General features: G+C 51.5%; 1 protein-coding gene across 1 annotated transcript in view; it reads left to right on the forward strand.

Moving 5' to 3' along the window:
- Nucleotides 1–17,709, forward strand: part of igf1ra (insulin-like growth factor 1a receptor) — a 253,285-nt gene that overhangs the window by 191,921 nt on the left and 43,655 nt on the right. The window contains exon 4 of the mRNA XM_072492764.1: nucleotides 15,526–15,829. Coding sequence (XP_072348865.1) covers nucleotides 15,526–15,829 — 304 coding nt within the window. The remainder of the gene's footprint in view (nucleotides 1–15,525; nucleotides 15,830–17,709) is intronic.

Below are 17,709 nucleotides of genomic sequence, written 5' to 3' on the forward strand. Positions count from 1 at the left end.
CTGCCTCACGGAGCTGAGGACCCGGGTTCGATCCCGGCCCCGGGTCACTCTGTGTGTGTGTGTGTGTGTGTGTGTGTGTGTGTGTGTGTGTGTGTGTGTGCGTGTGTGCGTGTGTGCGTGCGTGCGTGCGGGGAGTTTGCACATTCTCCCCGTGTCTGGGTTCCACCCCCACAACCCAAAGATGTGCAGGGTAGGTAGATTGGCCGCGCTAAATCCACCTATTCTAAATTTATAAAAAACAGAAGTTTGATTTTGGGAGGGGGTGTCGTGCGGTGCCAAGACACGAGTGCAGTGGTCACTGGAGCGTGTACGGTTTACAGCTTCCGTATTCGCTCCAGCAGAGCCCCGTGACGTTCAGTTTTCAGTTTGGCTGTCGCAACCATGCGTGCTTATTTACTGCGGCCTGCGCCCTGGACAGTCCACGAGATGGTAGCCGCCCGAGTTGCTGTGAGACCCTGCACCATTATCCAGCAGGGAGCCATCACGGGGCACCCCGCAATACCACTCGCACCCGCTTATTCTCTTCCTGTAAGCACACCGCCGAGTTCATTGAATCCATAGAATTCCTACAGTGCACAAAAGGGGGGGGGGGGGCCATTCGGCCCTCTGAAAGCGCCCAACATTGGTCCACTCCCCCACCCCATCTCCATAACCCCACCTCACCTACACATCTTTGGACTGGGGGCGGGGGGGGGAAACCGGAGCACCCGGAGGAAACCCACTCAGACACGGGGAGAACGTACACACAGGGAGGGGCAGCATGGTAGCACAGTGGTTAGCACTGTTGCTTCACAGCTCCAGGGTCCCAGGTTCGATTCCCGGCTTGGGTCACTGTCTGTGTGGAGTCTGCACATCCTCCCCGTGTGTGCGTGGGTTTGCTCCGGTTTCCTCCCACAGTCCAAAGATGTGCAGGTTAGGTGGATTGGCCATGATAAATTGCCCTCGGTGTCCAAAAAAGGTTAGGAGGGGTTACGGGGATAGGGTGGAGGTGAGGGCTTAAGTGGGTCGGTGCAGACTCGATGGGCTGAATGGCCTCCTGCACTGTAAATTCTATGAACTCCACACAGTCACCCAAGGTTGGAATTGAACCCGGGTCCCTGGCGCTGTGAGGCAGCAGTGCTAGCCACCGTGACACCCAGCTGTTTTTCTAGCGCTTTCTGTTTTTATTTCATCCGTTTGGTATTATGCTTTGGGGTCCTCCTTTAGGTCAGCACCCCGCCCCCGGTGTGGTGGGGTAGTGGATTTGCCACTGGGCTTGTAATCTGGGGACATGGGTTCAACCCCACCCACGGCAGCTGGTGGAATTTAAATGAATAAATGTGGAATTAAAAGTGGTCTCAGTAACCATGAAACGATCATGGATTGTTGTAAAAGTGTCCTTTAGGGAAGGAAACCTGCCGTCCTTACCCAGTAACCCCACCTAACCATTTAACCCCACCTAACCTGCCGTCCTCACCCTTTAACCCCACCTAACCTGCCGTCCTTACCCTTTAGCCCCACCTAACCTGCCGTCCTTACCCAGTAATCCCACCTAACCCTTTTGGTCACTAAGGGCAATTTCTCACGGCCAATCCACCTAACCTGCACAGCTTTGGACTGTGGGAGGAAACCGGAGCACCCGGAGGAAACCCACACACACACGGGGAGAACGTGCAGACTCCGCATAGACAGTGACCCAAGGCCGGAATTGAACCCGGGTCCTCGGCACTGTGAAGCAACAGTGCTAGCTACTGTGCCACCGTGCCGCCTTTGGCAAAAGCAAATTTAGAATTGTACTTTTGGGTGCTATTCTGCAATTTTTCCGATTTTTTTTTTTTTTTTTTTTTTTTTTTTTTTTTTTTTTTTTTTTTTTTTTTTTTTTTTTTTTTTTTTTTTTTTTCCTCCCCCCCCCCCCCATGCGAATGACGGATTCCACGTTTACTGCTTCCTCATCGGAAACGTGGTCACTGTGGTCCTCTTTGAATCTAGTGTCGCTTTGCGGTGATCAGCCAGGCGACAGCTGGGCCGATCAATAGGACATGCGCTTATTTGAATCCAGTATCAACAGGGGATGTGTTTTATGGAGAGGGTGATGTACGCGAGTGGTGGAGTGTGCCAAGAGAGGGAGCAAAGATGCGGGATTTACGGCCTCCGTACTCTTTCTCTTCACACCTCCATGCAACTCGCGTTTAGAGCACTTTTAAAACTAGTAAAATGACCCATGGGCCACTGAAGGACACATTTGGGACGGGGGTCCACGAGCTTTGCCAAAGAGATCATCCTGAAGGAGAGAGAGAGACGGGAAATGTTTCGGGAGGGAGTTCCTGAATATACACCGACATGAGGTGGCGGAATAGTCTGCTGACACACACTGACCGCAGTGGGGTCGTACACACAGACAGAGTGGTTGAGAGGAAGCTGCCAGATGGTGGTGCCCTGGTATGGTCACTGGATTGGTGCTCAGGGAAACCCAGTTCAAATCCCATCACGGCGTATGGTGAAATTTGAATTGGAAAATTAATTTTTTTTTAAAATCTGGAATTAAAAGTTTTTAAAAAAAAGTATTTTTTTAAAAACCCCATCTGGTTCCTTTCGAGAAGGAAATCTGCCGTCCTTACCCGGCCTGGCCTACATGTGACTCCAGGCTCTGAACAAGGGTGGGCCCAGCCATTGACCCCCCCCCCCCCCCCAACCTCCTCCCAGAAATGAGTAAGCAACGACCAGCGCCCTCTGAGTGAAGAATGGTGAAAATTGTCACCAGAAAGTAGCCAGCTGTGTAATATGGACATGACTCGGGAAGGAAGGGATGAGCGGGCCCAAATCTACCCCACCCACAGCTGCTCTGCTCGTTTACCAAGCAAACGGTTGCCTTGACTCCCAACGCACCCCCCTCACCCTTCAGTTCAACTTGGTGGAGTGTTGGATATGGTACTGGGGTTATGCGTTATGCGCTCTCATTGCGATGAGAATAGAGGTAGTGAGAGCGAATGCCATTGTTACCTGGCACACCAGAAAGTCGCTCTATTTTTTTAATTAAAGCAGGAAGCTATTGTTTCCACCCTCGGGGGTGTTAAGAGGCTGGAGCAGCTATCAGGATTTGGGATTCCGAAGCAGCGCTCCAGACCTCCTTCAGCACCACCTTGCCAAAACCGCAACCTCTGCCACCGGGAAGAACAACAACAGATGCTGGCCAAGCCAGCCATGCCCACATCTCATCAATGCAAACAGAAAAAGTGAATAGGATGGGGTTACGGTCATGGTCGAAACACCAGAAGAGATTCCGTCAAATAACTCTTTTTCCCTTTACTCATTTTTCGTTCTTTCCTAATTCTTTTTTTCTTCCTGCTCACCCTTCGCTCTCAGCCCTCCCTGGCCCTCTGCCCCCCTCCCTCACCCTCTGTCCCACTCCCTCGCCCTCTGTCCCCCCTCCCGCTATCTCCCCTCCCTTGCCTCTGTGCCTCTTCCCTTATCTCTGTCCCTCCTCCCTCGCCCTCTGTTCCTCGCCCTCTGTCCCTCACCCTCCGTCCCTCGCCCTCTGCCCCTCTCCCTCTGCCCCCTCCCCCCCTCCCGTGTGCTGCTCTCCCCCCCCCTTTTCCTTCATATGCACTCGCTCGCCCTCGCCTGCTCCGACGCCCCCTCTCCCCAGGAAGACCGCTCACCACCGCCTTCTCAAGGGCAATTGGGGATGGACAATAAATCCATGGCCTGGCCAGCGATGCCCAACATACCGGAAATAAATGTTTAATAAGTGTTGAAACGTCCAGAATCTAACCAAGGTTTGACTCGGTTTACTTGGAGGTAGAGCTCTCGCCCCGGAGCCGCATGGCTGTGGGTTCAAAAACCCATAAATCCAGGCCGACCAACGTGTGCCGCACTGAGGGGGGGGGGGGGGGGGGGGGGGGGGGGGGGGTGCCACTCTGCTGGAGGTGCTGTCTTTCAGATAAGACGTTAAGCCGGGGTCCCATTGGCCTCTTTAGGTGGGCCTGAAAGACATTATGGCAGTACTTTGAGGACAAGCAGGGGATTCTCCCCCGGTGTCCCAAGCCAATATTTATCCCTCGATCGACATCGCATTGCCTCGGTGCTGTGTGTGGGATCTTGCTCTGCACAATATGGCTGCTCCATTTCCTATATCCCACCAGTGACCACGTTTCAAAACTTCACTTGATTGGCTGTGAAGCGCTTAGGGGCATCCAGTGGGGGTTAACGGGGGTCTTCTACGTGGAACCTGTTTTGAAGAAACCATTTGTCAACCCTGAATCTCACCGAGCGGTAAGATCCAGAGTCCCGGAGCATAACCTGCGCTGAATTGTTGATGTGGGATTATGTAAATCTTATTCTGTTCGGCCAGTAATAGGGGCCCACCCACCATCCCTTCATGCGGCCCACCTGGGTTCTTAGTGTCTGGTTTAGCACTGGGCTAAATCGCTGGCTTTTAAAGCAGACCAAGGCAGGCCAGCAGCACGGGTTCAATTCCCGTACCGGCCTCCCCAAACAGGCGCCGGAATGTGGCGACTAGGGGCTTTTCACAGTAACTTCATTTGAAGCCTACTCGTGACAATAAGCGATTTTCATTTCATTCATTTCATAGTGCGGCCCCAGGAGACGACTTCTTGAGCGTTCGCCCGCGCGTGGGGTCGCCACTTTCCGCTGATTTCCGCCAGTGTCAGTTTTATTCCCACCGGTGTGGCTGAAGTGATTTTCAGGTCGAGCGGGTGTGAGCGTGCTAATTGCTCACAACATTGATTGTGAGGGCCTTGCACTCCCTCTGCGTCCAGAGCATAAATATTTCATTTGTTTTCACCACTCGAAGTTGATGACAGTTCTATTAATATATAAAACGATTAAGCATTTTTTTGTAACTCACGATGAAAAATTTGGCGTGTATCGCATGTATTGAATCTGACTGGTGGGGGCGTAGGGCAGCACGGTGGCGCAGTGGTTAGCACTGCGGCCTCACGGCGCCGAGGTCCCAGGTTCGATCCCGGCTCTGGGTCACTGTCCGTGTGGAGTTTGCACATTCTCCCCCGTGTCTGCGTGGGTTTCACCCCCACAGCCCAAAGATGTGCAGGGTAGGTGGATTGGCCACGCTAAATTGCCCCTTAATTGGAAACATTTATTGAGTACTCTAAATTTATATTATAAAAAAAAATTGTGGGGTCGTGGTTAGTCCTGAATTCAATCTTGCAGCCCTCTTGCGATGAAGGAGGGTCACTCGTGCGGCCTGGGCACCAGCCCAGGCTGCCCATCACCGGTGTCTGGGGCAACGTCCCGCAGTGAGGCACTAGAAATTTGGCCGGTGCTCCTTCTCCTGATTGGCTTACAGTGACCTCTGCTGGGAGTGAACAGTCATGCCAGGTGAAACCACTCCATCCGCTCCTCCCCATTCAGTCAAATTGACATGCTCGCCATTTCCTCGCCCAACCTCTTTTCACCTCCCCTCTTTTCAAGATGCCCTTTTTAAAACTGCTCTTTGAATGATCTCCACGCCCCCTATCCTGAAGGCTCCTCCTTTGGCGTTGTGTCAGTTTTATTTATCTGATAATCGGATGTGAAAGATCGGAGGGACGGAGGAGACCGATTCCAGCTTTGAGTTGACTGAAAATGTATTTTCTTTTTGCGAGTGAGAGTGCGGGCTAATGTCTCTGCTTTGGCCTGGTGAGCAGGGAGTTAGCCACGATGGGATGGTAAGTGCCAAAACCACAACATTTCAACGTGGTGGCACATTCCCCCCCCCTTGAATTTGGCAAAGGCTGTGATGAAACAGGAGGGGATTGTTCCTATGGGAGAGAGAGATTCCTTGTTTGGAAATTCAATGAACTGGGAGAACTGCAATGCCTATCATTCCTTCATCCAGTACTCTGAATGTAAATAGATCATCTATAAATATATACAGTAGTACAGTCTATTCCTCCTACTTGTACATTTGATCAGGTTTATACACTTATAAGGAATCTATCTGCAAACTCTTCACTCCATTATCACTCTTTAGCGAGAGTACAGTTTGAAACGATAAATCATTTCTAGATTAGAAGCTGCGCTTGTTTTTTGGAAGGCTTATCTGTAATAAAAGTCAACTTCAGGCTCATTTTTTCTTGATAATATATCTGACTTCGCAGATTGTGCTGACTTAACTCTGCTGTTAAGCTGCATTTGAAGTTGCCCCAGCGATTTTGGGTGTTTGTAATCGAGGTGCCCCAGAGTGTGTGCCAGCCTCTGTTGATCTTCCCTGTCCACATCACACCGTGGAACACCGTCTCTCTCTCTCTCTCTCTCTCTCTCTTCCCCACCCACTCCCACCGTCTCCGCAGCAGCAGCCATCCCACCTGAAAGTGCAGCGTGGACCGACCATCACGCCAAAGGGGGATGGATAGCAGCAGCACAGTGGGTTAGCGCTGCTGCCTCACAGCACCAGGGATCTGGATTCGATTCCGGCCTCGAGTGACTCTGTGCGGAGTCCGCACGTTCTCCCCCGTGTCTGCCTGGGTTTCCTCCGGGTGCTCCGGTTTCCTCCCACAGGCCAAAGATGTGCAGGTTAGGTGGATTGGCCAGGCTAAATTGCCCTTGGTGTCCAAAGATTGTGCAGGCTACAGGTTTGCGGTGATGGGGCAGGAGACTGGGCCTGGGTAGGGTGCCCTTTCACAGGGTCGGTGCAGACTCAATGGGCCGAATGGTTTCTGAACTGTAGGGATTCCTTGGAACAACAACTTTGGGCAATTGGATCTCCTCTCGCTCTAAATCAGCAGGGGACAAATAATCAAAAGATGATTAGGAGCCAAATTATAGGCTATCATCTAATCTGTGCTGTGCCGAAGGAGGCTATTTGGCCCATCCAGTCTGCACCGACCCTTGGAAAGATTATCCTACCTAAACCCATACCCTGACTGTAACCCAGTTACTCCACCTAACCTTTTGGACACTATAAAGGGCAATTTATCGTGGCCAATTCACCTAACCCGCACATCTTTGGACTGTGGGAGGAAACCGGAGCACCCGGAGGAAACCCACGCAGACACGGGGCGAAAGTGCAAACTCCACACAGACAGTCACCCGAGGCTGGAGTTGAACCCGGGACCCTGGTGCTGTGAGGCAGCAGTGCTAACCACTGTGCCGCCCTCAGCTACTTCTTTGTTCCAGTTAAATTTTCACCCAGGCCCTGAGGGACTCGGTGACAGACTGACGAGAGAAATGACCTGAAATTCTGTCGCGCCCTCTCAATGTCCCAAAACCCATAACAGCCAGTGACACGTTCTTTGAAGTGCGATGAGCACACCGTGACGGGTTTTAAAACTTCCCCGCTGGAACGTTTACCGAGAGATGAATTTTGGGAATCTTCTTTTAAGCTGCTCCTGCCAGGTCTGAACCTTCACTGTTGCGCTGGTGGTTTTAGCGCTGCAAGGTGCAGCAGAAGCCTGGAGAGGAGCTCAAGAGTACAACCGTCACCACAGTGAGCCAAGCTGAGCTGAAGAGAACCGTTGGTAGTCCATTGTAACTCCTGCGGCCGGCAAAAGCAGCTCCTCCCATAACTGCACCGACCCCATCCTGAACCGAGGCCTTGGCCCATCCCAGATAAATTTGTGAATTTCTTGCCGATATTATTGTCATCGGTTCTGGTCGAGGCGTGGCCTTGTGGTAAGCACCATTTGCACGAATCCTTGTTGGAATAAGAGTCAACAATGAGTGCCGGGCACATTGTTGCATTTGCCTGACCACTAGTCCATTTAGCAGCAAAATCTGTGTCACGGTGCTCCCCACACACACACACGCCCCCCACCATCCTGTTGCAATTTGCTCTTTTAATTCTTTGGCTACTCCTCTTTGGGAAGGAGGTTGAACGTTTTAGCTTGGCGAATGACGCTGTGCGAACATTGTTAATGGATCTTTCTTTCAAAAATCAGTGACTCGCTGACTGAAGAACGTGCAGCGTAACTTCAGCCGTGAACCATTTTGTTCAGGTCTGATTCACAGGCTCAGGAAATTTTGTTTATCAAAATCCATCAACTGTTAATCAGTTCTCAATTATGCATAGCAGTGTGTGAAATGCAGTTTGGAAAGAGCTCCCATATACACATGTGATTCAGTTCGTTGGTCGTGCTGATAGAATTTATAAGGGTATTTCCTCCAGCTCCACGTTTCACCACGCTCCCTCAGGTGTCACTTCCAGCTCTACATTTCACCACGCTCCCTCGGGCGTCATCTCCAGCTCTACATTTCACCACGCTCCCTCGGGCGTCATCTCCAGCTCTACATTTCACCACGCTCCCTTTGGCGTCACCTGCAGCTCTACATTTCACCACGCTCCCTCGGGCGTCACCTCCAGCTCCAAATTTCACCACGCTCCCTCGGGCGTCACCTCCAGCTCGACATTTCACCACGCTCCCTTGGGCGTCACCTCCAGCTCCAAATTTCACCACGCTCTCTCGGGCATCACCTGCAGCTCGACATTTCTTTTTTTTATATATAAATTTTTTCCTTTTCTGAGTTACCAAGCCAGGGCCCAGAGTGTGGGCCAGGGGCGAACCCCCAATCCAGCTCCCCGCCCGCTCCAAAAAACCAACCCAAACTGAATCGAATCCATGGTCCCCACAAGAGAGACACACCAGATCTGAACCAAAGGCTCAATCCACAGACGCTTGATCTTAGCCAAAAGGCCGAGAAGCGATGCAGCTCGACATTCCACCACGCTCCCTCGGGCGTCACCTCCAGCTCTACATTCCACCACGCTCCCTCGGGCGTCACCTCCAGCTCTACATTCCACCACGCTCCCTCGGGCGTCACCTCCAGCTCGACATTTCACCACGCTCCCTCGGGCGTCACCTCCAGCTCTACATTCCACCACGCTCCCTCGGGCGTCACCTCCAGCTCTACATTTCACCACGCTTCCTCGGGCATCACCTGCAGCTTTAAATTTCACCACGCTCCCTCAATCTGTCGCCTCCAGCCCCACATTTCACCACGCTCCCTCGTCCCGTCACCTCCAGCTGTATTTTCACTACACTCCGTTGGGCGTCTCCTCCAGCTCTGCGTTTAATCACGCTCCCTTGGGAGTCACCTCCAGCTCTACATTTGACCACGCTCCCTCGCCCCTTCACCTCCAGTTCCACATTTCACTACGTTCCCTCTGGCGCCACCTCCTGTACTACATTTCTCATCCAGGGGTGGTTGCACCCTCGTGCTTCAACAACAACTTGCACCCACTGGTATTTTTGGGTTCTACGTGGCAAAGAATGTAGGGCGGAAGGGGAGAGCGGAGAACGATCGGAGTGCCCAGAGCCTTCTCTTAGCTGGGCAGCACGGTGGCACAAGTGGTTAGCACTGTTGCTTCACAGCGCCAGGGTCCCAGGTTCGATTCCCGGCTTGGGTCACTCTGTGCGGCGTCTGCACGTCCTCCCCGTGTCTGCGTGGGTTTCCTCCGGGCGCTCCGGTTTCCTCCCACAGTCCAAAGATGTGCAGGTTAGGTGGATTGGCCACGCTAAATTGCCCTCGGTGTCCAAAAGGTTTAGGAGGAGTTATTGGGTTACGGGGATAGGGTGGAAGTGAGGCCTTAAGTGGGTCGGTGCAGACTCGATGGGCCGAATGGCCTCCTTCCGCACTGTATGTTCTATGTTCTCATACTGAATGCTGCATTGTTGGCTGTGGTAGGTGTGAAAGCTCCTGTGGTGCGATGGAATCGAGCAGAGGATTTGTCCCGTCTTGTGGGCCAATGTTTTACCGAACGTCACCAAAAGAAAAAGATATATTGTTGATGCTTTCTGCCTGGGATCTTTCTTTTCCAATTTGCTCCCACGTTTGAGCACATCGCAGTGGACTGTGCGGAAATGAAAATGCGTGGGTGCATTCTGAAAGCTGCGGTTAACGTATTAAAATTGTTCCATTTTCTTGTCATTTATGCCCTTTGAGAAATATGAACGTGAGCAGAGCATCCAGCTTCCTGAGTCTGCCTCACCATTCCGTCAACCACGGCTGGTAACAGCACCATTCATGCATCTTTATTACCTCGATATGCAGACCTGTTAATCCATCAATCTCCGTCCTCAAAGCTCTAATTGTCCACAGCATCCAGAACGTTCTGGGGAGGGGGAAAGAGATACTCTTTCTCAAATCCTTTGTGTGGAAAATGTACTTGAATATCGGTGAAAAGAGAGACATGCTGCTGAAGCTTTTCGTCGAGCACTCATCGGGACAAACGCAAGAATGCCAAACTTCAAACAATCGCAGCAACCTGTACCACAGGAGAAAAGGGTGCTGATTTGTTGGCTCTGATTGGCCGAGGGGTTGCCATAGAGAAAGCAAGGGGGAACTATGGGCTCCCCAAGCTCCCGGGTAATTCGAAAAAGGCAGAAAGCTTGAACATATTCCTTTTGTTTGGAGGGGACGGGTTCCTGCATCTGAATGTATGTCGCTTCTGGCAAGTGTAAATGAGCCACATTATGAGCTCGGCCGAGTATTGTGAATTGGTGGATAGTGTAGCTGTTGGCACACTCCGGATTGCTCAGTAAGTGCTGCCCAACTAACAATAGACGTTTTGTGTTGGGTTTTTGCAAGCATGGGTTGGTTGAGTCTGGTCCGTGATCTCTGCCCGTTACAATCGAAGTAGTTGAGGCCAAAACGCTGTGTAATTTCAAAAAGGAATTTGATGTAGCTCTTGGGGCAAAAGCGCTCAAGGAATTATAGGGAAGGGGGGGGGCGGGATCAGGGGATTGAAATTGTTGATCAGCCATGATCTTAATGAATGTTCGAAGGGCCTCCTGCTTCTAATTTCTATGTTTCTATGACCCTTAAGGGTTGGGAGTGGGCAGGTTCGGTAGGCCAGCTCTTGTTGGACTCTTCCTTCGCTTCCTCCCGAGTCCCTGATCCCAAAGGTCTTTCCTTGCATGCGTTGATGTGTGAATGGTGATTTAAGGAGTTTGCAGTTTTGCTCTGGCGCATGGAGCTCAAACTCGAGTGATTCCCGTTGCTCGGTGCGCTACAAGCAGTGAGGACCCCAGACTGGTCCATTATCATTAACATTTCTCCCTGGTGAGTCCATTAGTGGGTGACTGAGTCCTCAAGTGGTCCAGTTTGATGATGTACTCAGCAACTCTCGCTAAATTACTTGGTTGACTGCAGTTGTTACTGTTAAATTAACGCAGATGATTTATTGGTGGGAACACTGATAAATGTTTGCCTTTATTTTGTCAGCCACGTACAGCTGGGTATTGTTGTGGTGTGGGGGAGGTGCAGTCGGAGGAGATTAAATTAAGAGGCAGTTGCTGGGTACTTGTTGAATTCCTCAATTTTTCAATAAATAGGAACTGTCAGCGTTCGGAAACTCTCGTTTCCCTCTTGCTTCGAACTGCGGAAACCTGTCGCTGGAGGGACTGGTGTTCAGGGAGACCTCGTGTCCGTGCGGCGGGACGCCAACAGGATGGGATGCGGGAGCACTCAGCCTATTCCTGATCTCTGCTGCCGATTTTTCAAATGCTTTCTGAGGTTGTGTTGTCAACACCGTCTTTTCCAACTTGCATTTAAGTAGCACCTTTCACATAACCCAACATCACTCGGCGTTTCACAGGAGCAAAGCAAAAGCTCGATACTGAGCCACGTAAGGAGATATTGCCACAGGTGGACAAAGCTTTAAGTTTTAAGGAGGGTTTTAACTGGGAGGGGGTGGGGGGGGGGGGGGGGAAGAGAGATTTAGAGAGGGATCCCAGAGTGTGTGGGCCCAGACTGCTCAACTCTGCATGGCCAGACTTAGTGGAATGATGAAGTTTGGGGTTGTGTAAGAAGCCAAAATTGGCTCAATGATCTCTGAGGTAGTAGGGCAAGAGGAGGCCACTGAGGAGGCAGGCCCTGGTGGGATAGGAAATGAGGGGTGGGGGGGTCAGCGAACAAACACAAGGGGTGACAGACGAGTGTGAAATCGGTCGTGCAGAAGGAGGCTATTTGGTCCGCTGCGTCTGCACCGACCCTCCAAAGGAGCCCCTAACCTGGCCCCCCCCCCCCCCCCCTCGTAACGCCACCTAACCTGCACATCGTTGGACTGTGGGAAGAAACCGGAGCACCCGGAGGAAACCCACGCGCACACGGGGAGAACGTGCAGACTCCCACACAGCCACCCAAGGCCGGAATTGAAACTGGTCTCTTGCGCTGTGAGGCAGCAGTGCTGACTGCCGTGCCACCCAGAGTTGGGATGAGGCCAACAGCGATCTGGATGAGCTCCAGTTTGTGGAGATTTGGAAACGGCAGACCGGCTGGGACGGCATTGGAAGAGTCGAGACACGGTAACAAGTCTCAGTAACGGAGGAGCGGAGTACGATGTGGAGATGAGCGATGCTACGGAGGTTCTGAACGCGCCCTTGCCATTAATCCTGAGCTGGTAAATGGGAGCAGGGGTAGGCCGAACAACCCATTGTACCTGCTCCGCCATTCTCTAATTTTATGTTGGCCAATCTGATTGTGGCTTCAACTCCGCTGTCCTATCAGCCCCCCCCCGCCCCCTCTTAACTCTCAACTCCCTTGGCAATCGCAAATCTGTCCATCTCGGCCTTGAATATATTCAGAGGCCCAACCTCCACTGCTCTCTCCGAAGACAAACGGCACTTGAGGGAAGAAATCCCTCCTCATTCTCGTCTTCATTAGGCGACCCCTTACTTTGAAACCGCGACCCTGGTTCTGGATTCGCTGATCCACCCGGTGAAACCCCTCAATCTCGTCCGTTTTCAACAAGGTCGCTCCTCGTTCCTGCAAATCACAATACGCGGGCCCTATCAGCTCAGCCTTTCCTTGTATGCCAAACCTCATCATCCCCGAGATCAGTTAGTGAGCTTTCTCTGCACTGCCGTGGTGGGATTCGAACCCGGGTTTACAGAGCATTAACCTGACTCTCTGGATTGCGAGCCCAGTGACGTTACCGCCATAGAACAGGCCTGTTCCCGCAGAAGGGCCGGTGCGATTGGTGCAGAACTGCCCCTTCGATGAGGTGTCAGCTCCCTCCGGGGTTGTTAAGGGGGGGCAGGAAACATTTGCGGGGGGAACAATGTGTTTTCTTGTTTGGTGAGAGCTGCTTCCTGAGCGCTCCCCAGTAGCCGGGCCTAGTTTAGTTGTTGGTGCTTGTGTGCGCACACAGTGCGATGGGAATTTATTTTGCTAACCGAGTGCTGCGGGGTGGCACAGGTGTGGGACAAGGTACACTGTGTACCTGAGTGTGCAACTGTCTCTCACTCCCTGCAATTATGTTTTCATTTAACTAAATTGCATACTTGAGAACTGTACGCTCTGTATAAAATACAGAGCTGGGCAAACCTATTTCAAACATAAATGCTACTTTGGATTGACAAGTAATGGAATATCTGAAAACCACTTAAAAGGGAAATGAGGCTCCACTTAATTTCCCCAAACTTTTCTTTTTAAGGATTTCCTTTCAATAGCTAGGGAATTATTGATCCCTGAGGTTCTACATCTGCAACAGATCGCAGAGACAACAAAAACTCTCTGCATTTATATAGCTCCTTTCATGTAATGAATCATCGCAAGACGGTGCTGCCCGCCAAGATTGGGCGCATAGCCGACACCAGGTACTGGGACAGGTGACCAGGAGGTCGGGCAAAGAAGTGCGTTTTAGAGCGGATCTACAAGGAGAGGGAGAGGTCCAGGGAGGGAATTCTGCAGATTTAGGCCCCTCCGGGGGCTGTCGGGCCAGGCCCCCAGAAGGTGGAGGAGGCGAAAGGTCAGTGAGCACAGGGACGATGGATGCACAGGAGTTGGCGTGAGTTGGTGTAGGGGCAGCGGAGATTTGAACGAGGTCCAGGTGACCAGGAGGGTGGAAGAAGGGGAGGCCCGGCTGGGGAAAGAATTGGAAGAGTCGGGTCCCGGGATAGCGAGGCCAGCTTGTTGAGACCAGAGACCCAAACGAGACCACCGTGCCTCTGGCAGTTTACTTTGGTGCTGCTTGACTGTGTCACAAGGGGGTAGTAGGAAGTGGCCGTTGATTTAAATGTCGATTACTTCTCCGGGACATGTCACAATGACCTTTTTTAAGCTGCTTTTTCACAAAAAGAGCACGTCCAACTTCACGTGCACAGACAGAGCTCTTGGTAGTACAAACATCCATCTTTCTACCTTTTTGTGAAGCACACCGTTTTTATATTAGTTCTCGGAATGTGGGCCCTATTGACAAGGCCAGTAATTGTTACCCATCACTTATTGCCCTCGAGGAGGAGGTGGTGAGCCGCCTCCACGAACCGCTGCGGTCCGTGTGACAGTAGGTACACCCACTGTGCTGTTAGAGAGGGATTTTGACCCAGCGACCTATACATTCCCAAGTCAGGATGGGGAGTTGTGAAGGGGAACTTGCAGGTGGTGGTGTTCCCCATGTGGCTGCTGCCCTCTGATGGACCATCAATTCACACGGGTCGAGTTGTAGAAGAGAACAGTGGTTTTAATAAGCTAAGAAGTATGCCAGCCTGCTGCTGCTCCCCCACTGAGAGCTGGCCACAGGTCTGCCAATTATATACCTCCCCCAAGGGGCGGAGCCAACAGAAGCATCAACACAACAAGTCAGTAACAGTGAATTAGAACAACAGTGGTGGATAACAGTATATATATATATATATATATAGTAGCAATACGTGGTTCACCCCACCCTCCCAGGCAGTAGTGGGGACCGGTTCGGAGATGGCGCCTTGGTGAGTTGTTGCAGTTGGATCTGAATGGTGTAGGGAGTGAATGTTTTTGGTGGGGGGGTGGGGGTGCCAATCAAGCAGGCTGTTTTGTCCTGAACTCTGACCTCCAGTGGCGGTGGGGACGGAATTCCAGGGACGAGGGTAACACCTTAAAATTCTGACTCTGTGATTTCCATCGTCCCACAGTTGGCGGCCATGCCTGTAGTTGTCTTGATGCCTGTAGAGTTTTTTTTTTTACCTAAAACCCCATCGACAGTCTTCCTCCTTTAAGACACCTTGTGAAACCTACCTCTTTGACAAAGCTTTTGACCATCTCCTCGTGTGGCCTGGCATTCAGACTTTGTCTCACAGTACTCGCTGGAGCAGAGAAGGCTGAGGGGGCGACCTGATCGAGGTGGACAAGATTATGAGGGGCCTGGACAGGGTGGAGAGGGAGCAGCTGTTCCCCTTAGTTGAAGGGTCGGTTACGAGGGGGGGGACAAGTTCAAGGGGAGGGGCAGGAGGTTTGAGGGGATGTGAGGATAAATGATTTTACCCAGAGGGTGGTGAGGGTCTGGGACGGACGGCCTGGTTGGGGGGGTGGGGGGGCGGTGGAAGAGGCGGGGAGCCTCACGTCCTTTAAAAAGTACCTGGATGAGCTCTTGCCGGGTCTTAACATTCAGGCTATGGGCCAAGTACTGGCAAATGGGGTTAGGATTGGCAGATCAGGTGCCTTACATGTGGCGCTGCAGATTCAATGGGCCGAAGGGCCTTTTCTGCACTGAATTTTTCAGTGATTCTGTGATACTCCTGTGCCTGTATGTTAGGACGTTGAAGGCGCTGTATAAATGCAGCATATTGTGAGAGTATTCAATATAACCCGATGTTTGTGTGTGTTTTACAGTGTGCCTGAAAGGTTGCGGGAAACGTGCCTGTAACGACAGGAATGAGTGCTGTCATGAAGAATGTCTGGGCGGCTGCACCGCGCTGAACAGCAACAGGGCCTGTATGGCGTGTCAGAACTACTACCACGAGGGCCAGTGTCTGCGCAGCTGCCCACCGGGCACCTACAAGTATGGAGGCTGGCGATGCGTGACCAAGGATTTCTGTTCAAACCCCACCGACAATAGCCCCAAGGAGTCGTTCGTACTTCACCAGGGAGAATGTGTTCTCGAATGTCCAGCGGGATATATTCGCAACGGCAGCAGGTTCGATACAACGTCTTGTTTTGTTTTTTATTGACGTCAAAATTTTCCTCCCAATTTGTCTTTCTCCCATCTTGGCTCCCGCTGGGGTCAAAAGCGTGTTGAATTTATTGAATAATTCTTCCAGCAGTTTAGACGTCGGGAAGTATGTTTATGCAGCACCTGAGAGAGTTCCAAAGCGCTTTGGAGCCAAAATATTAACAGTCGCGGCCGTTTGGTTGTAGAGTGCTTGAGCATTGCTGAAAAGAGAGATGCTGCCGAAGCTTTTTGCCTTGCACTCATCAGGGCAGACACAAGAATGCCAAATTTCAAAGGGAGCAACAAGTTGTACTGCACGAGGAAAGCGCAGATCGACTCTAGCCAACGCGTTACCATGGGGACTGCACCAAGGAGCTATTGTCCCCCAAGCTTTGCTTTAATTCAAAAAAGACGCAAAGCCTGGACATGTTCCCTTTTTGTCTGCAGAGGACATTTGAATGTATGTAGCCTGCCACCTTGGCTGGATGTATCATTCGATAGATGGGCACCTCCAGCAGTGCAGCACTCCCTCAGCCATGCACGGAAGTGTCAGCCGGGATGAACGTGTTTAATTCTAAATTGGGGTTGACGCCCACAGTAGTCTGACGAAGAGGTGGGCTGCTTGTCCGCTGGTCTGGGGGTCAGCACTCCCAGGGACCAAATACCATCCACGTCCACTGGTGCTAAAATTAACGGAGAATAATTTTGTCTCCTATGTTGAAGGCCAGTTTTTCTTGGTACAGATTTAGTGTCGTAGAAACATCACCTCCTAATTCGTATGGTGGGTGGGGGAGTGTAGAGGAAAGGAATAGAGGCTACAACAGCTGGTATAGTGACTGTGTGCAGGGCAGTTGGGTTTGGGACGTGTCTTGTGGGTAACAGAAGAGAGCCGTGACGTTCCGTACCCCTGTCTGGTTCAATTGTTTGCTCCAATTGAAAGTTGGGATTTTATTCTGATTGATTAAGAAGTTATTTTGTCTGCCTTACATTTTTATAAAACCATTAAAGAAAAGAATTTGTTCACCTGTTTATGGAGCACTTCATCACCTCCCAGGTCTTGAAGAATTTTGCATTTAATGAAGTGCTTTGAGATGCGGTTGCCTTGATGTAAGCGGACAACGCAATCACTGCGCACAGTTAGATCCCACAGATGTTAAATAGAAACCGAAAATGCTCAGAATTCAGCAACTTGGGCAACAAGGGTGGAAAGAAGAACAGAATTAATGTTTCAGCTCGATGACCTTTTCATAAGAAGTGGAGGCGGCTACAAATGCCTAACTTTGCTAACTGTTCTTTAATAATAATCTTAGGGCAGCACGGTGGCGCAGTGGGTTAGCACTGCTGCCTCACGGCGCCGAGGTCCCAGGTTCGATCCCGGCTCTGGGTCACTGTCCGTGTGGAGTTTGCACATTCTCCCCGTGTCTGCGTGGGTTTCGCCCCCACAACCCAAAGATGTGGTGCAGGGTAGGCGGATTGGCCCCGCTAAATCGCCCCTTAATTGGAAACAAAATAATCGGGTACTCTAAATTTATTTAAAAAACAAAGAAGCTTGACAGCACCCAGGACAAAGCAGCCCCGCTTGATTGGCACCCGTTCCCCATCGTAAACATTCACTCCCTCCACCACCGACGCACAGTGGCAGCCGTGTGTACCATCGACAACACGCACTGCAGCAACTCACCAAAGCTCCCGTTTCACAGCAACTGCCACGTCTACCACCCAGGACAAGGGCAGCAAATGCATGGGAACTCCACCGCCTGCAAGTTCCCCACCAAGCCACACACCATCCTGACTTGGAAATATATCGTCGTTCCTTCACTGTCGCTGGGTCACTGGAACCCCCCCCCCCACTTCCTAACAGCACA

Source organism: Scyliorhinus torazame, chromosome 30, assembly GCF_047496885.1.
Source record: "Scyliorhinus torazame isolate Kashiwa2021f chromosome 30, sScyTor2.1, whole genome shotgun sequence".
Classification (NCBI taxonomy): Eukaryota; Metazoa; Chordata; class Chondrichthyes; order Carcharhiniformes; family Scyliorhinidae; genus Scyliorhinus; species Scyliorhinus torazame.